The sequence below is a fragment of the Syngnathoides biaculeatus genome, chromosome 23 (assembly GCF_019802595.1).
Source record: "Syngnathoides biaculeatus isolate LvHL_M chromosome 23, ASM1980259v1, whole genome shotgun sequence".
Classification (NCBI taxonomy): Eukaryota; Metazoa; Chordata; class Actinopteri; order Syngnathiformes; family Syngnathidae; genus Syngnathoides; species Syngnathoides biaculeatus.
Window position 1 is genome coordinate 3521121 of NC_084662.1, and position 20412 is coordinate 3541532.

The 20412-nt window shown below is 38.4% G+C and overlaps 2 protein-coding genes across 18 annotated transcripts in view; one reads left to right on the forward strand and one right to left on the reverse strand.

Moving 5' to 3' along the window:
• Nucleotides 1–1060: 1060 nt before the first annotated feature.
• On the reverse strand, nt 1061–8880 carry rpl7l1 (ribosomal protein L7-like 1). Its single transcript, XM_061812882.1, has 6 exons — nt 8723–8880; nt 7458–7566; nt 4836–4999; nt 4567–4704; nt 3737–3846; nt 1061–1916 (listed from the first exon to the last, which is right to left on the reverse strand). Exons 1-6 carry the CDS (start codon nt 8734–8736, stop codon nt 1708–1710), a joined length of 744 nt encoding a protein of 247 aa, XP_061668866.1. The 5' UTR covers nt 8737–8880; the 3' UTR covers nt 1061–1707.
• Nucleotides 8881–12394: 3514 nt separating this feature from the next.
• The window catches only part of LOC133496377 (tyrosine-protein kinase Fyn), a 112529-nt gene continuing 104511 nt past the window's right edge, over nt 12395–20412 (forward strand). For 8 of the 17 annotated variants that reach the window (XM_061811872.1, XM_061811883.1, XM_061811893.1 and 5 more), the window contains exon 1: nt 12397–12643. The gene's annotated coding sequence lies outside the window, so the exon portion shown is untranslated. Of the gene's footprint in view, nt 12644–17766; nt 17839–20191; nt 20265–20412 lie in introns of all 17 variants that reach the window. The other 9 variants (XM_061811892.1, XM_061811881.1, XM_061811885.1 and 6 more) reach the window with 5 other exon arrangements.

The window sequence follows — 20412 nt, forward strand, 5'->3', positions numbered from 1 at the left end:
TGGCCTAGCAAGTCTAAATCCAATAGAAAATCTTTGGAAGGAGCTCAAACTCCATGTTTCCCAGCGACAGCCCAGAAACCTGGCTGATCTGGAGATATTTATGGAGGAATGGACCAGTGTGTGCAGGAAGATTGACCTCACTAACTGCAAACAAGGGCTAATTGTTTTCTTTTCCTTGAAAAAAAGAAAAAGCAAAGGGGAAAAAAAACAAATCAAACAAAGGTTAGCAAATAAAGTCAAGTACTTATTTGCAGCAGTAACAAATTATTTTTACTTTTTTTTTTAATCTTGTTTCGTGGATATTTTTTTTGTCTCACAGTGGACATCCACGTGAGATGAGAATTTCAGATCCCCCCATGATTTCAAAGTGGCAAAACTTGCAAAAATCGCAGGGTGTTCAAATTAACACCCTGCTATATTGCAAGTTCTTACCACCACTCTAAGGATGACTGAGACCCCATGAGGTGATATCTTGCATGGGGCTCCACTCCGATTGACCGTCATGTTTAGCTTCTTCCATTTTCTAATGATTGCTCTAACAGTGGACCTTTTTTCACCAAGCTGCTTGGCAATTTCGCCATAGCCCTTTCCAGCCGTGTGGAGTTGTACAATTTTGTCTCTGGTGTCTTTGGATAGCTCTTTGGTCTTGGCGATGTTACAAGTTTGAGTCTTACTGATTGTATGGGGTGGACAGGTGTCTCTATGCGGTTAACGACCTCCCACAGGTGAATCTGATTCAGGATAAGAAATGGAGCGGAGGTGGACTAACAGGTCTTTTAGGGTCAGAATTCTCGCTGACAGTCAGATGTTCAAATACTTACTTGCAGCTGTATCACACAAATCGTTAAAAAAGTCATACATTGTGATTTGTGGATTTTTCTTTTTCGATTATCTCTCACAATGGACATGCACCTACGATGAAAATTTCAGACCCCTCCGTGATTTCTAAGTAGGAGAACTTGGAATATAGCAGGGTGTTCAAATACTTATTTTCTTATATATATATATACACACACACACACACACACAAAACATACATATAGTTCCATTTCATGTATTGTTAAATTTTATTAAACAATGTTCAAAATGTCATTTCGCCTTGTTTTATTAATCGGGGAACCCATCTTACAATTTATAGTGGGGAAAACGATATCTGGGCATGTCCCATTGCCTGAATGTACAACCTGCCCAAAAATATGCATTCATCTTTTCACACAGTACAATATTTTACAATTGATGAGTGCCACCTCCAGGGAGAACGTCTTCCAACAAGTAGCATGCAATTTGAACAACACATAGGATAGCTTTGCGCATTAAATAGGAAAGAGATGAAAATCAAAACAAATCTGTATTTGTGATGACAGGGATGCAAAAAAAAAAAAAAAAAAATCTTACCAGGAGAATGTATCTTACTACTAGTTGAAAACATCTTATTGTACAAATTTTATTTTAATCTCAAGTCACTTCAGACGAGTTCCATTGGGACTTTTTTTTTTTTTAAACTCATTTTAGGGATATCTTGTTTAAGTGGGCGGGAAAAAAATGGAACTCGCATGAAGTGACTTAAAATTTTGTATCTTAAAACAATAAATGTAAAATGTACAGTATGATTTTTTTTCACCCAAAATACGAGAATTACAGAGGTAAGATTTTGCATACTTGTAGCATTTAGGCTGTTGTTCAAAGTCCATCTTGTGCATTTTCCCCTCAGTTCAGTTGCCTGATGATGGTATTAATGTCTGTGCCACGAAATCCAGGTTTTCCTAGGTCCTTGAGGAGCCCCGCCTTGTCCCTGGCGGCATAACGAGCAACTGACAGCTTGAAAGGCATGAGGAAGTTATTGGTTTCCTGAAAAGCTTTGCCAACTGAGTGGACCTCATGAATCAGGTCCTCCAAACAGATTATTCCATGTTTACCTGAGAATCAAAGGAAAGGGTATGTTAGTTTGTTTCTGCACACTAGGGAAAGGTGTCAAAAATTTATTCATCTGTGTACTTAATAGTAATTCCCATCCATCCCTCCATTTTCTGAGCCGTTTATCCTTACGAGGGTCGTGGGAGGGCTGGAGCTTACCCCAGCTATCATTGTTTGCCAGCCAATCGCAGGGCACATGGAGACATAACAGTTGCACTCACAACCACACATAAAGGGAATTTACAATCTACAATTAATGCATGTTTTTGGGATGTGGGAGGAAACCAGAGTGCCTACAGAAAACCCATGCAGGCACAGGGAAAACATGCAAACTCCACACAGGTGAGGGCAGGAGGCAAACTCCGGTCCTCAGAACTGTGAGGCCATCGCTCTTACCAGTTGCACCACCATGCCACTAGTAATTTCCATAGGTCCATATTCTTATTACCATAATTTCTCGAGTATAATGCGTCCTGAAGTGTAATGCGCACCCTCAAAGTTGACCTAAAAAAAAAATCAGGAAAACCCTTCTACCAATGAACAATGCGCACCACCAATTTGTCGCTACCAATATGTTCAGAATATTAGTAATGATCTGTATTTATATTTTGTTAGGTTTGTACTTGTATTGTTTTTCAAAAAACTGTCCGTACAACAATCATTAATAATCATTGTACATGAGCTGATGTAGCGGTAATATAATCTCGGGACATGCCACGGGTCACGCTTGTCCTGGTCCCTGTAATTGAACACAATCCCTCAACCAGCTAAAATAAATGCTCAATGATGGCACATTTTAATACTGATGATAGCACATATTACAGTCTTAAAAATATAAACTATTTAACACTGTTTATTAAACACTGCATTAAATATTTGTGCATAAAACGTTTGTGCATAGTGCAGTTTATCCACTACATTACACATCCTTGGCCAAGCCTTCAAAAGAACCATTATGACTCATCTCCAATCTGAAAAAGATCCATAGCAGCTACTTTTGGTGCATCACTGTGGAACTCATCTTTGACGACTTGAAACATTTTTTTAATCCCAAGAGTTTGGGTTGCGCAGTGCAACCCCCCCCCCCCCCATTCGGCTCAAATCTGTAGCGTCTTTCACTATAGTGTCAGGTGGGTATCAATACAACGTGAGCTCAGACTATGTCGAAACAAGCATAGTGGGCACATTTAAAAAAAAAAAAAAAAAAAACGCGAGCATTTCAATTGTATGCGCACTTCCGTTTTTGTTTTTTTTTTTGTCCCCATGACGTTCGTATTACGTAGTTTGAGCTTACATTGTTTTGATACCCACCTGAAGCCATTGAGGTGAGTTATTGTTGTTTGGGACTGCAACGCTACTTCCAGGTTGCCGCATTATCGGCAAGAGTGATGACATTTCTTTTAAAAGCAGCTTCATAACTAGCTGTTGTAGTCAACATCTTTTGTCTTAGTTTCATTTAAAGCAAACTCATGGGCAGTCTTTTCTGATCTTTGGTGCAGTAGCCACAAGCATGCGACGCTAACAATCGTAAAATGCAACCTGAGCTCTCTGAGGTCATCGGGGGCACACATGACCGTAATATATATTAATGTATAATATAAGACATCGAATATCATATGGTATATGTATACATTTTTTTAACCACTCTATGTACCTGTATACGACTAAACAATTTGATTTGTGTTTTTTATTTTTCATCCATACCTAAATATAATCCACTCTAACTTTTAGAAAATATTTTAGGAAAAACTTGCACATTATTTTTGAGAAATTACGGTACTTTCAATTTTGAATTAAAGAGAGAGGTGTTGAGAAAACCTACCCATGTGTTCCTCAATGAAGGTATTATCTGTTAAGGGAACTGCGCTCTTGCCCACCTTGGTCCGTCCCCTCTTCAGAATGAGCTCCCGCACAGACTTTAAGTTTGGATATCTATTTGGTAAATCCAGACATGAAACACCAAAGACATGAAAAAGGTGACTTTTAAAAAAGCATTAGCAGGAGATCCTCAGGGCCCCTGCAGAGAGTACTGTTAATATTTTATAAAGAATTAAGCAATCTGGAAGACTGAAGCTACAATAAGGCTAAATAAATTTTCACAATGCAGATAAACATTTATTTACAACACTAAAGGACATGTCGATGTGCAAACTTCAGATTAAATTTTTCTTTGCTTTTTTGTTTTGGCCTTCAACTTAAGCCAGGCCCATCACCACCTGCTTCAAGTTGTGCCACATGAATAGTAAAGGAACAAAACAGTTACTTTTTGACAGTGGAAGTGTTTTTTTTTTAATACTGATTTTATCAACTTCTATGAGTTATCCAAAGCAAGTCCCAATGTACAGAGGAACCTCAGGCCAATGCGCTTGCGTATTCATCCACCACAGAGTAATATTCAGAAATTACCCTCCACCCCCCAAACACACACACACACACACACACACACACACACCACACACACACACACACTCTTTCTCTCTCTCTCCCTTGGATATAGGAAAAATTCATCAGAGTTGTACGATTCATGTTCAGTAAATGGCCTATTTTGAGTTCAAAACGGTAAATTTCGCCGAAAGGGCACGAATGCATGGATGTAAATAACCAAGTTTTGATGATGCGAAATAACACTAACATTACTAAATTCTCACTCACCCCCAGGCCACATAGGGCTCAACAATCTTCAACATCATCACAGAGGTATTGCAGATCCTGACAAAGGTTCCACTGAAGATTTTTCTCAGCCTGAACTTCTGGATAACATTCATCACTTTGGGACTGACACCTCGAATACTAAAGAAAACATCGATAATTCATTGTGTTAAAGAAAAACATTGGCTTCCACTCAATCGCGGATAATGTAAATTCACTTCTGAGAAGATCTCTCATTTTTAATCCACAATCATCAAATTGTAAATACTCACTCTCTGATGCGGACAACAAAAGCCAATTTATACTTGGCAGGAGGCAGAGGGGCAGGCGGCCTCTGCCCAAGGCGATGTATGCGAGTATCATCCCGACGTTTCTTATGGCTGTCCTTCAAAAAGTCTTCCAAGCGCTTGAATTTTATTGGTGCACCTTTTGAGACCTGAAAAAAATACAAAATAAAAAAAACGTTTGGATATGTACAAGAGATGACCGCCTCCTTTACTGTAAAAATTAAATCTGATCGTTTAAAATGCACCTAACCAATATACAGCAATACCTGAAAGGGAACTAACACCCCTCTTAGAATGTGTTTAATAAAGCTGAGTGAACTTGCATTTGTTGCAATAAGTACAGGATGATGAAATCAGTTTGAACCAAAACATACAAAACTTTGTTCAAATCATCAGAACCATTGCATTTGGGCAGCACCTTTGCATAATTTGCCGGGAATTGATGTACACCCCTGCAGATACAGTTAATGAACGCACTAAAAATAGCTCCTGATTTCTTTTGTCGCTCAGCTCAACCTGGAATCCTTTCTAATGCATTGCTTTCTGCTTCATGTATGACAACTCTCCAGTGACTATGATGGGAAGAGTTTAATGCAACAGTTTGGAGATGGTTCAAATATGATACATCATTTAGCATAAAAAGATGCAAGGTCCCTAAAGACATGGAACGTTTGACTTGTCTGCACAGATTCCTGACCTCAAACTGATAAAGCATCTTTGGGATTGAAGCTGTTATAGCTGCAAACATGGACTGGCGTTATCCAGCCATCTACTTTCTGAGCCGCTTATCCTCACAACGGTCAAGCAGGAGGCAGGGTACACCCTGAACTGGTTGCCAGCAAAATCGCAGGGCACATAAGAGTCAATCACATCTGGGGGCAATTTAAAGTCTCCAATTAACATGTTTTTGGGAGTAATTGGCTTAAACGTAGTTCATTTTACAATATCTGCTTGCACAGCTATGATGATTCAACATGGCTAGTACTGCAAATGCACAATTGTTCATGCTCCTATAGCTATCAGGAAGAGCATTCCATGTTTCAAAGAAGTTTACTGGGGCCTCGAGGCTTTCAATGTCACTCCTTTCGTGGCTCACGGTGTACCCCGCCTCCTGCCCGATGACAGCTGGGATTGGCTCCAGCACTCTCACCACCCTCGTGAAGATAACCGGGTCAGAAAATGAATGGATGGACTTGTGTCCAGTCTATTAAGTAGAGTATGTGTGCAACTCTACTGTGACCGAACACTTGTTTTTTGGTGTTGGTGTTCAACACTGCTCAGGACATGAGGACTTAGTTTAAGGATTTAGTTTAAGGATTGTTTAAGGTATGTTCACATAATTTTAATACGATACAGCTTGCAAACATGCAACAAAACGTTACCTAGCCAACCAAGCTAGTGCTACCGCTCGTGGTTTTTTGAAAATAAGTTACTGTTCTTTTTAAGATTAACTAACCAGAGCACTGAATTCCAACCTTTATGGAGCCAAGGAACTGGTGTGTTATGTGACAGAAGACTCTCGGCTAGGATGAAGTGCAAAGTTTATAAAATAGTGGTGAGGCCGGCCATGATGTACGGATTAGAGACGGTGGCACTGAAGAAACAACAGGAAGCAGAAATGGAGGTGGCAGAAATGAAGATGTTGAGGTTCTCGCTCGGAGTGACCAGGTTGGATAGGATTAGAAATGAGCTCATTAGAGGGACAGCCAAAGTTGGATGTTTTGGAAACAAGGTGAGAGAGAGCAGACTTTGATGGTTTGGACATGTCCAGAGGCGAGAGTGTGAATACATTGGTAGAAGGGTGCTGAGGATGGACCTACCAGGCAAAAGAGCGAGAGGAAAACCAAAGGTTGATGGATGTTGTGAGGGAGGACATGAGGACAGTGAGTGTTAAGAGAGGAAGATGGATGAGATAGGCTTAGATGGAAAAAGATGACACGCTGTGGCGACCCCTAACGGGACAAGCCGAAAGAAAAATAAGATGGAGCCAAGGAACATATTTGATATTTAAAATCTCATTGTACACTAACAAACAAAAATGTCACCAAATGTAGATACATTAATTGCTGTATGTACATACTGCCATCTAATAGAAGATCATTAATTAGTTCTGTCTGTCACTAAGCCTCACTGGAGTAAACAGATGAACAAAGATACATTACTTGTAAATATATACTTTAACAATTATAAAAGTCTGTACAGTAAATGAAAAGGTCATTTACAAAGACTCATTGCTCGATCTTGTGATTTGATCGGTGATCCGTTGTTTTTTATTAAAATAGCTGATCGGCCCCAAAATCCTTACCGTGTAAAACTTAGTATCATTACACTTTAACCAAGCGAAAATATAATTTATCCGAAAACCCCATTTTTCAATGAAAAGATTGTTAAGGCACTTGACTAATAAAATGTTGCACCATTCCAGCCCAAAATGGCACATGATGGTCATGCTATTAAAAATATGGAATAAGTCAGATATGTACCTTAATTATGGACCAGGTACTAAATTCACAGCCTGCCATTAGTTTAGAATGTAATGTACCTTGGTAGTTTGGACTTCATAAAGCTCCATCAGGTAATAACGTTTACAAATTCAAAATGACATACCTTTCTCTTTTCAAGCAGGGCAAGCTTGGCTTGTGTGGCTTTAATAGCCTGGTATGTTTTCCTCTTCTTCAAGAGATACTCTGGGACTAATTTGATTACTTTCTTTGATCTGAAAGAGAAACGGGGCAAGTTGAAATAATAAATACATATTCGCCATCATTCCTGTTCTAAAGACAATATTCACCGGTTATCGGTTTCCAATGCTTGGTTCGAAACTGTTAACGTAATAGGTACGCAACAACCCGGCTACTCATTGTACTGCACGATGGATCTGACTGTCCTTATATAAGAAACTATCTGCAGTGCGGTGTGTGTCACTGTTTTGCGTGTACAAGGCTTGTTTATCATTGCACCAAAACACACAGAAGCTGATGACTTAGTCCATGTTTCCGTCTAGAACCCCCATTTTGAATTTTCAAAAATTGCATGAGAAGTTGGTAGTACTTTTTATTCAAAAATTTTCTCCAATTAAAACCGCCATCAAAACCTGTCTGTAAGTATATATTTTTTCTAAAGTACTTCATTTATGTTTTATATGTACTTATAGATGCCTGATATAAATATGTAGGTGATATGACTGCTCGCACTGTCTTTTAATGCTAGGGAAAATGTTGGTCGCATTTGAAAAAAATTGCCGGATCTGTTGCTTTGTATGCAATTATAATGAAAATACGTACAAATGACAATGCCTTAGTCAAGCTGTCATCACTGAAATTTAATGAAAATCCATTGAGAAACCAAAGTTATGACATCCTAATTAGCCCATATTCAGAATCTTTAAATGGTCATAACTTTTGTGTTATTTGAGGTATTGAGATTAGTAATATTTTAAAAGGGTTTTCAAAGCTATTTCCAATGATAGCAGGGTTTTATTTTCATTTCCATGAGTTTGAAATTTTATGTCACATACCTTGGCGTGTTTGTCTAACGAGAGTAGCTGGAATATTATCACCATGTATTTACCAATAACAACCATGTTGCATACATAGCTACATTTACAAACAGCCTAACATTTAATGCCCATTGCACCCACTGGCATTTCCCACTAAATTGGAAATCCTTGGAAGCTTGACAGAGTAGCACCATGATGTGAAACTTAATGAATCTCTAAACAGCTTTTCAAACAGCGCAATCTTCGAAATACAGTCAGGAACATTAACGGATAGGCCATATTTGTCGTAGCAAGTCAAAGGAACAATACTGCACACAAAAAGGGAGACAGATGGACTGTGATATAAAAAAAAAAAAAGAAACACAACACATACTCAAACTCCGCCATGATGGGAATCTCTAAACTTTAAATTGGTGCCTTCTTCTTCTACGTTTCCTCTTCTTTTGCAGTGTCCAAATTCTTCTTCGACGTTTTTTCTTCTTTGGTAGAGTCCGAATTCTTCTTCGACGTTTTATCTTCTTCAGTAGTCTTCGCTTCTTCGTTTGGCCAGGTCGCAGCCGAGGTAGTACAGTGACGTCAACTAGAGTATCGGAAAGGGACTGTTGGAGCATCGTGACTGGTTACATATGAAGTGGTGGAATGCAATCAAGAACGCAGCTAAACACTGAAGGGGGGGGGGGGGGTGGTGTCAAAGTTGACATAAAAGTGTCTTAGACGACTACGAGCATTTCAAGATGAAAAGAAAAGTATAAACGAAAGAAAAAAGAAGAGAGGGGAGATGGTGTGCGGGGGACAATTAAGGCCAGAGAGATTGTTGAAGAAGTTGAAAAGTATTGTGTCCGTGACAGGTTGCGGTCTGCAGTTTGAGGATAAGTGGTATAGAAAATGGCTGCATGGAAAAAAAGTTCCAGCAATTTATCATGACAGACTACAGATACAGTAATCTTACGCTAAATCAAAGTTTTTGTTTTGTGGTCTTTCAATAATGCGCATCTATTCCAGGTTTTACTCTATTTTTTTTAATACTGTTTGTACAATATTATGAGGTATCCATTGCTCTTATTCTCTCTCAGCGTATTGTCATGATAGCAAATTTTTGAGGATGACATTTTTTCATCAAAATTATCGTGAGAAATGATTGTATCGATTTACAAAAAGTACATCCTTTTCAGAACAATTCAGATTCATTTTAAGTATAATGAACACTGAGATTGCAATGTCGGACAATTAAATATTTTCGATTAAAAAAAGCAAACAAAAAACTCTCAGGTACTATCTCTAAAAATAACACGTCCAAAAATATTAAATATTGGCAAATTGGTATAAAAAAGTGGTCATTCATACCTCAAAACTGCAAATCAAGATTTCAGCTGATAAGGAAAAATGCCAAGTACTGTACAACATTGACAGTACAAGTAGATCAAAACAAATTGTTTTGGTTGAAGACTTGTGCTATTTTTAAAAGTCTGCAGTCTTTCTTCAAATGCTGCTTTGTCAGTACGTTCAATAGCTACATCTCATTATAATAGTAACACAATACACATGTGAGCATCCGGACACCATATTTATATTATTGAGCAAAGGGTTTCATAATGAGAAGCTGACGGTAAACCCACTTGTTTTTTGCTCCCAGCAAGAAATTGGTTGGGATGGTTGTGTTTAAAATGGATTTTATAAACCATTGACAACTGTTGAATCCAAATATCCATGTTAACATGGTGGATTGGAAGTGAATGAGTTAATAAGTGCCATAGGGTGGACTTTTGTAAAGACGTTATCAAACATTCAGCATTCCCGTATAGTAACACAAGCAAACTGCAACTAGCTAAAGTTTACAAGCAGTCTTGCTCATATCATTAGAAGTATAGTGGACACTCGACAGCATCCTCCAATGTTGCTCAAAATTCTAGATTCCACCTTATCTGGCCATGGTTGAGTGGATTATTAATACAGGAGTGTGCAAAGGATCATATTTGTTTTAAATTGTCCAAGGTCCTCAATTGCATCCTTTCGCAAGTTCAATAAGTATTCTAACCACTTATTTGTATACTCTTTCAGACTGAAAGGGCCTGCGGTTCTACAAAGACAAATAATAACATCAATATCTATCTATCTATCTATCTATCTATCTATCTATCTATCTATCTATCTATCTATCTATCTATCTATCTATCTATCTATCTATCTATCTATCTATAGTTTTTGAATAGCTAATATATATATATATATATATATATATATATATATATATATATATATATATAATATATATATATATATATATATATATATATATATATATAGTATGTACAGTATAAAAAGTCAAATTGAATATGCAATATCAAAGATCAGGTGATGTGTGCAACATAGTCCAGATCAACGAATCAAGGCAATTAAGAAAAAAGAAAAAAAAAAAAACAATGCTGCTCTAGTGACTGGTGCAATCTTGAGTCTGGTGTGATTGTTTGTATTGATGTATGTATGTGGGGTGTAAGTGTTCAGAGTTCAGGTGGGTAAGGGACAGAAAGAAGAAGAAGAAGGTAGAGGGGACAGAGCGGGTCAGAGTTTATAATTCCTGACAGCCTGATAAATTAAAGTGTCTTGACTCTGTGTCACACAAGACAAGTCTGTAATATTGATCCTGCATATATCACTTAAGGCGGCATGATGGTTCAGTTGGTAAAGCCTCATAGTTCTGATGTCCTGGGTTCAATCCCGGACCCGCTTGTGTGAAGTTTGCATGTTCTCCCTGTTCCTGTGTGGGTTTCCTCAGGGCACTCCGGTTTCCTCCCACATTCCAAAAACATGCAACATTAATTGGACACTCTAAATTGCCCCGAGGTGTGATTGTGAGTGTGTCTGTTTGTCTCAATGTGCCCTGCGATTGGCTGGCAACCAGTTAAGGGTGTACCCCGCCTCCTGCCCGTTGACACCTGGAATATGCTCCAGCACTCCCTGTTACCCTTGTGAGGATAAGTGGTGAAGAAAATGGATGGATGGATATCACTTAATGTCACTGTATATATTCATTTCTCTCCTGCAGTCATAGTTTTTGAATAGCTAATATCCAGAATTACATTCACCATTTACACAGGTAACACCTGTGCTCGTGTTGATGGTTTTTTTTTTAAATTCAGTTTCATTATCCAGCGGCGATTTAATTTGGAGCCGCCTGTCCATGGAACATATAAAGCAACAAAGAAACAAAAAATAAAATGTGCAAAACTGGGGGGAAAAAAAATAAATTCACAAAGAGAGCTGCATAAATTGACATGTATTCAACGCTATTAATTCCATTACTTTCGGACAAAATAAAATCCTGTACTGGATACAGTATATTTATAATTCCGCCATAAGGAAAACCCTTCTACACTAAAAGTATACTGAAGATGGCGCTCAATGCCAAGTTAAAAGGAAAGGAAACAGTTGCGGTAGACTGTGGACCAGACAGTAAACCCTTTGTCTGTATCACTTCATTAAAATGAGAAAATGCAACTTTTTCACCTGTTAATTTTAGGACTTGATAAAGGGGATCGTTGCTTTATCTCTATGAGTTATCATTGACGGTTATTTGAATATGTCGATTTGATTCAAACAGGTTTACCAGGGTTCTGTACTTTAAAATGAAACGGATGTGTAAAAATAATGTATAATATTATTATAAAATTCTTCAGACATCGAGCATCTTTACTTTCTTCTCCCCGCCCCACTACTCCAATGCTACCCACTGATTGGCTGAACGTACTGTCGTTCAACTAAATGATACATTCCAGTGCAGTTGGTAAAGCCCTCTACTCTGTAAATCAAAAATTGATTCAGCAGACTTTGAGTTTAAATAGAAGCAATTACCAATGTGAAAAATATTTACGTTTATTGAAATGATCTTTATTTTCCGCTTGAATTCTGTTCCTCAATGAAAATAGTCATGATTTGACTGACAAAAACAATAATGACAACACGATGTGTTTGACATCAAACTTCATATAATACCGTCAATCTGAAGAGCTATCAAAAGACAGTTACAATGTATGTAACAGATCTACATGTGTCTTTCTATATGGTACGTAGGCGTGCTTTTTGTTATGTTTCTCCATCAATTGTGAAAAAATTACATTAACGAAAGCAGCAGGAGTTTCATTGTGGCCCTCCAGAGCTAACGAACGCCATCACACGCACAGTGGTTACGACGAGGAGAGCAGCGAGTTGATGGCAACAACACAGCAGCAGCCTCGGTCGCACTTCTGTTATTCCAATGGAATATCGTGCCACGGATTATTAGGTGGACTTCAAACGGGTAAGATTTTGTTGATTTTACCTCGCGATCGCTTACTCCTAAATGTACCAGCCAATGAATGACTCCAACTGTCTCGCTTGTATTTTTTTTCCGTAACAATTCCTATTAGCTCTTGGTTTAGTAAAATATTTGTTCATGGAAAGGTTCTTTTAGTCATGAAACACCATGCGTGTTGTGTGATAAATAGACACCATATTTGGTTGAGTCTTTGAAAGTGGAATAGAGCTCCCACCCGCAAAGGAAGTTAATTAGTCGTGGAGACGAAACCACTGTATTTTATTTAAACTATCGGATCTGTAATGCATTTTTCACTTGTTACAAGTGGGCTCCGTTGTTTCGTGTGCCTCCCACCTACCAAAGCTTTTCTCAGCACTATCAGCATCCCCTATTGATGCCAAGTGGAGTCATATGAAGGGCACAACCTCACAGGCATCTAGTGTCACAGCTCTGGGATGCTTTCCACTTCAGCTGTGTGCATCAAAGCAAGAGAGCGAGGTTAAGTTGTTGAAAAAACTCAATGTAATACTGCGCTAAATTGCTGTTCAGTATGTTTGGGGAAAATGTATTCTCCATTTTGGTTAGTTTGGTTTTGTTAGTTTCCTGTGTTCTATGTCTCTTGTGTCCACCTGTTCACGTTTACCCTCCCGCCACATTTCTTGTCCAGGTTTGTCTCATTGTCTTGTCAATCTGTCCATTTAACTCCTGGGTTTCTTCAGTTGTTGTTGGTCCATTGCCCCATAGCGTGTTGCTCGTTGCTCAATGCTTGATGCCCTGTAGCCTTGTTGCCTTCTTGTGCCCATTCCGTCAACCCTCGGTGCTATATCTTGTCAAGTTTCTAGTTTAGGTTTATTTAAGTTACTTTGAATATTTCATTACAGTAATTTGTTTAGCTGTCTTTAAAAAGTAAATACTCCCCCCCACCCCCATCCCTTCACTTGGGTCCTTGACGACGCCAGAAGAGCGTTGTTTGAACACTAGTGAACGTCAATGATCGCTGGGAATCGGCGGAGAACGCCGGTCCAGAAAAAGGGTTTTCAACATGCGCAAAAGTTCTCACCGAGACCAGCGTTCATCAACGTTTAATTTAAATGCTGCAGAACATTCAAGAACGTTCGTGGAACATTTTACTAAGGTTCGCCAAGCGTTGCACGCGTTTGGCTATCGTTAGTCAGTCGTAACTCGAGCTTGAGTTGGTTGTTACTTAATCGTTTGCTTTGCAGTGAACGACTCATTGGCGACCTGTCAATGACCACTGAACAATCCCCGAGCGCACACAGCGTATGACTAAAGTCAAACGAAGTCCTTTGGCATCCATTGAGCGTCATTCGTGCGTTTCCCGAACATCCATGCATATGGGTATATAAACCGATGCTTTACATTCTTACTTGCAGCGCTAGTTGCTGAAGTCCGCACCCCACCTTTTTTCGTCTAGGCAGCATGATGCTGACTGTTCAAACTCACGAGAACAACTGAAGTGAGTATGAAATTTCCAACATTTTCGTTCCCGTTCCACTGTAAAAATTACATGCCAGCAAAACGCTATTCTGTCATTATTCACCCATTTAGTCACGCGCTCAACACGCTCGTCTAACATTGACAAATCGCTCGTTGCGGGCTAGTGACACGTTAGTACACGCTAATAGTTTTTAGGGGTATCTTATTTGGTCGCTGTTACACGTTTCTCGTGCGTTAGACACACGTTAGTCATGCAATAGACACACGTTAATCACACGCCAGATGTGTCATCCTCATTTGAGAACGCTGAAAAATAGAACGATTGAAATGTTCAGAGAACGTTGACCAGAATGTCATGGTGTGATGGGGCCAAAAGTGTCAAAGAAAGGCAAATGTGGCAGGATGAGGGCAAAATGTAGTGTTAGAGCTCCCGAAATTATTGTCATCATTCTCTTGCAAAGGAAGTTTCCAACTCCTCTCTGTGGTAATTTTGCTGCAATTTACTTTTTACTTTTTTGAATTTACTTTTCCACTTTCTTTACTGTAAAGCACGAGTTATTTTTTTCTTACTTGCGTGTGTGTGTGTGTGTGAGAAAGAGAGAGAGCGAGAGAGAGAGAGAGAGAGAGAGAGAGAGAGAGAGAGAGAGAGAGACATATACAGTGAAGAAAATATTTGGAAGAAAGTATTTGAACATCATGCTATATTTCAAGTTCTCTCACTTAGAAATCATGGAAATTTTCATCGTAGGTGCATGTCCACTGTGAGAGAGATAATCTAAAAAGAAAAATGCAGAAATCCCAATGTATAATTTTTTTTAACGATTTATTTGTTTGATACAGCTTCAAATAAGTATTTGAACACCTGTCTATCAGCGAGAATTCTGACCCTCAAAGACCTGTTAGTCTGCCTTTAAAAATCCACTTTCAGTCTATGTATTATCCTGAATCAGATGCACACGTGTTAGGTTGTTAGCTGCATAAAGACACCTGTCCAGCCCATACAATCGGTAAGACTCAAACTTGTAACATGGCCAAGAGCAAAGAGCTGTCCAAAGAGACCAGAGACAAAATTGTACAACTCCACCCGACTGGAAAGGGCTACGGAGAAATTGCCAAGCAGCTGGGTGAAAAAAGGTCCACTGTTGGAGCAATCATTAGAAAATGGAAGAAGCTAAACATGACGGTCAATCTCAATCAGAGTGGAGCCCATGCAAGATATCACCTTGTGGGGTCTCAATGATCCTTAGAAAGGTGAAGAATCACCCCAGGACTACCCGACAGGACTTGGTCAATGACCTGAAAAGAGCTGGGACCACATATCTCTCTCACAGTGGACACTTACCGTTGCCAATGACCATTTGGATGATACAAAGGAGTATTGGGAGAAAGCTTTGTGGTCAGATGAGACCAAAATGGAACTTTTTGTCATAATTCTACTAACTAACTAAATCCCGAGAACACCATCCCCACTGTGAAGCATGGGGGTGGTAGCATCATGCTTTGGGGGTGTTTTTCTGCACATGGGACAGCACGACTGCACTGTAATAAGGAGGGGATGACCGCCGCCATGTATTGTGAGATTTGGGGAACAACCTCTTTCCCTCAGTCAGAGCATTGAAGATGGGTCGTGGCTGGGTCTTTCAACATGACAATGACCCAAAGCACACAACCAGGAAAACCAAGGAGTGGCTCCGTAAGAAGCATATGAAGGTTTTGGCGTGCCCTAGCCAGTCTCCAGACCTCTATCCAATAGAAAATCTTTAGAGGGAGCTGAAACTGTTTCTCAGCAACAGCCCAGAAAACTTTTTGATCTCGAGAAGATCTGTGTGGAGAAGCGGGCCAAAATCCCTCCTGCAGTGTGTGCAAACCTGGTGAACAACTACCGGAAATGTTTGACTGCAATTGTATTGCAATCTGTAATTGCAAACAAAGGCTATTTTACCAAATATTAACATTGGTCTTCTCAGGTGTTCAAATACTTATTTGCACCTGTATCACACAAATAAATTGTTAAAATATCATACATTGTAATTTCTGGATTTTTCTTTTTGGATTATCTCTCTTCTTAGTTTACATGCACCTATGATGAAAATTTCATACCCCTCCATGATTTCTAAGTGGGAGAACTTGCAATATAGCAGGGTGTTCAAATACTTATTTTCTTCACTGTATGTGTGTATGAAGGATGAATCTTAATTTTTTTTGAAGGTGGAACTTCGAAAGTTAAACATAATACAGTAGAGCCCCCCTGACACACACAAACCCACTTTATTATGCATGGGTATAATAATCAGTTTATGTATCGCTTTTCAGAATTAGGTGACCGTGTTGAATTAATTGTTGGTTAATTGTGCCTTGAATCAATTCAGACAGAATGAAGTGCACCGCTTTTATTACATATGCAATATTTTGTATTATTGATTTGGTCTCTAAGTAGTTTGTGCTCTAAACACAACCATCTATGACAAACTGGACTCTAAATTATATAATTAAGACTTAGTAAAGTTTAGTTTAGAAATATAGTGGGTTACAGTTACAAATTACTCAATTGAAAATGTATTTGTTTAACTCTTAATTAAAGTCTCAAATTAAGATAACTAATTACATTTGATTACGTTTAAAAAAAATGGAGGGATAGACTGTGATTGGCTGGCAACCGCGTCCTGCTCGAAAATAACTGGGATAGGCTCCAACAGTCCCATCACCCTTGTGAGGATAAGTAGCTCGGATAATGCATGGGTGTATAGGTGGTGTGGAAAATGGAATGGAATCAACAGCACCATTGGATCTTTACTCTAAAAGTGTGGATTCAAACCATAGATTATTATGTTTGGAACAAACCACATTATTTACAGAAATGAATTGATACCAAAACATTTTGTAGTTCTGTACAGTATTGAGATTAAATGTAGATACATATTAAAAACGTTTGTTACATAGTATATGGACAGCATGTGAAAATTATACCATTATAATCTAATGAGAAATGTGCATAATTTAGTGAATACGATAACCTAGAAAAGTCCCAAATTATAAAGATGGAACTGTTCAAAATGAAATGTTCTTTTAGGCGTGTAAAAGTGTAATTGAGTCTAACCTTTTTAAAATCAGACGAATACGTCACACTGAAAGGTGGGGTTTTGAGGCCATAGTTAGAAAAATCTGTCAATCTTCAGACTATTGTAGAAAGGAGGCAGGACAAGAGGGAGCCAATCACAAGCCCAGGCTTTTGAAAGAAGAAGTGATATGAAAAAAATCAGAACTTTTGGAGCTATTTTTCAAAAGTGCCAAAACAAATTTTTCCCGTTTTTGATCAAAGAAATTCTGTGAAATGCCCATCTATACCAGAAACCCAACAACTGATAGTCTCTCCCTACAAAAGGAACTCACCTCAATCTTTATTTTTTCCATCTAGTAAAACAATGACTTGTATATAGTAAAAGGCACATTTGATATTAAATGTTGAGTTTGGTGATTTGGTGTAATAGAACACACTTTTTTGGTGGAGAGTTGTCAACCGGGGTTCACAATGTATCGGTCATATCCAGACTTGTGCTTGTGCAGTTCATTTCATTCATTAATCACTCACAATAGAGCCAAACACTGAATTGCCTGAAATGAAAAATGCAGTAGGAAAGCGCCTTCATCTTTGGTACATGGCCTTTCAGGCTATTTGGCCACTACTGAAAGCTGCCAGCAACTCTGATCAAGCTGTAATCCTCCACGTTCTTCAACTATATGTAAGTATGTTACTCAAGAATTCAAATTTCTCTAGAACATCCTTAACCTAAAGATCGGGAAATGGTTGACATGAGAACATAGCAGATGTTTTTCTTTTTTTAAAACATGAAATGTTATCATTATTGATCACTTCATACTCTTTGTTTTCGTCCAAATGATTTTCCAAAATAATTATGATGAATAACCATAATCTTCATAGAGAACTAGATTTCAAATCTCAGCAACCTCCAGGAGCAGTTAATTCTAAAAATAAGGCATTAAAAAGCCTGTGCACTCTAAGAATGTCCATGAAAATTATAGCTTTGTTTGCACTATGGAAGGTTAATCTTCACACAAGGTATTAAATTAAGTCACGAGCAACATAGAAAAATAATTGACCAGAGTACACATTTTTAAAATTTCAGTTTTTACTTTTTAAGGCAACAGCTTCACCCTACCTCCCCTAAGTGCATATTATTGTTTTTTTGTAATTTTTGATAGAAAAGGTGAAATTTGTTTCCAGAAAGATTTTGATTAATTAAAAAAAGGCATCATAAAGTCTTATTACTGTGAATTAAACAATGAAATTATGACAATGTAATTATCAGTAAATAAAGAAAATAATAAAACCCATACCTATGGCTAAATGTGGTCAATTTCATATTTTTTCCCAAATCTATACTACTGGTCTGTCCCCAATTTATCTGTGACTTTGAGGCTATAATAACCAATTTCAAGTGGTGAAAATACTTTGCTTCAAGCTACAATAATCCCTCTCTACTTCACGGATCACCTATCGCGGATTCAGTCCATCCCGATTTCTGCCCCCCCCCCCAAAAAAAAAGGCTGGCTCGCGACGTACTAATGTGCCATCCCTGACGCGACGACATGTACGGAACCGTATTGCTGTCACACACACACACACACACACACACAAATAATTTTTTTCGGGCAAATTGTTTCCGTTTTTTGGCAATTTTTTTCCATTTTTTGACTATTTTTTTCAGTTTTTCTGACTAATTTTTCCCCCTTTTTTCCAGACTATCTTTATCTATTTTTGGGACGAATTTTTTCTCCTTGTTTTTCCAGACAATTTTTTCTGTTTTTCGGACTATTTTTTTCCCCTCTTTTTTTTCGAGCTATTTATTTTTTATTTTTTCCTGAGTTATCAGGACACATCGAACTCACGTGAGAACCTGTGAACAACAAGTGACTTGCCGGACTCCATAAAAAGGAAAATGACCATCTAATTTACTTTGATCACATTTTATTTTGATATGGGATTAAGACACTTGGAGATACTCTTGTCTTTGAGTCACATAGACAATATCGTTATTAGCTTGTCGACTTTACGCAGGAACTTTCGGTCTTTGTGTTTGTTCAGTAGGAAAGCTCATTCAGATCTGCTCGATGCAACAAAGTTTGTCCAAAATCAGTTGGACAGATATAGAATGCTCCATGGATACAAGATGATGCATTTAAAATGCATTCAGGGTGGCTACATGGTGACTCAATAGATGATCACTGAGGGGCCGGAATCGGCTTCGCCTGCGTATGTCCCAGAATCCCGGCCCAAACTTTTTGTGGCTTGTAGACTCCTATGACAAACACGAACCATATTGGATCTGCATCAATGGTGCAATAGATGGGTTTTCATGCATGGTTTCATGCATGGTGATATGGCTACATGCTGACTCAACAAACAGTGTTCCAAAGATAATTGCTTGATACTTTATTAATAAGGTGCCATCAAGGAATGGGACTTCTGTCCGAATTTGTTTGGACCTTGGCACGGAGAACTGTTTCATTGAGCAAATGCAGCGATTCGTAATGTTTTATGTGCCTCTGCATGACCATCTGGACAACTTTTTGCTCAGATGTTATGTGTATGGATCGAGCAATCACAACCAAAGAATAGACAATTGGTGGGGCTTTTTAAGGAGGCAACATGCACAGTTTTGGATGAACCTCTTCCAAGATTTAAAAGATTCAGACTTTTTTCTGGTTACTTCCTAGACAAAAGTATCATTCAATTCATATCTTGAGGTAAGTCTTCCACTTCACAAAAAGTAGAATACCAACCCGTGGGGTAGTTTGAGTGTGGTACGAAGTTAGTCATGAGGGTCAAGAGCTCACTCTGGGCAATATTCTAAACCTTAAGATGACATTATTGTAAGCTTAATATAATTACTTAAATGAAAATAGTAAAATCAAATAAAGTTCGTCTTATTTTAATGAATAGTTAAGCCTAGTATTGCACAGATGTTTAAACTGGCACTGATTTGTACTATATATTGGTTAGTTAAGTGCAACATTTGTATTCCAGTTGGTTTATGAAATGTGCGAGCTGATTTCATCACTATTTTCATTTAGAGAGAACTGCAGGAAGTTGTTCACCTCTGGGACACTCACAGAATTCGCCCATGCAGAAATGCTGGATCTCCAGGTGGGCGCCCAGTGATGATGTACACCTTACCTGAACTTTTTGGAGGCAGAGAGTACTTGAAAGATGTACAGTGAAGACATTAAGTATTTGAATACCCTGGTATATTGCAAGTTCTCCCACTTAGAAATCATTGAGGGGTCTGAAATTT

Coding starts and splice junctions, on each gene's coding strand:
- rpl7l1 (XM_061812882.1), bottom strand. Junction 5,000..7,457: donor CCCTGCTTGAAAAGAGAAAG/GTATGTCATTTT, acceptor TATTTTTTTCAG/GTCTCAAAAGGTGCACCAAT. Junction 1,917..3,736: donor CTTCATTGAGGAACACATGG/GTAGGTTTTCTC, acceptor TTTGATTCTCAG/GTAAACATGGAATAATCTGT.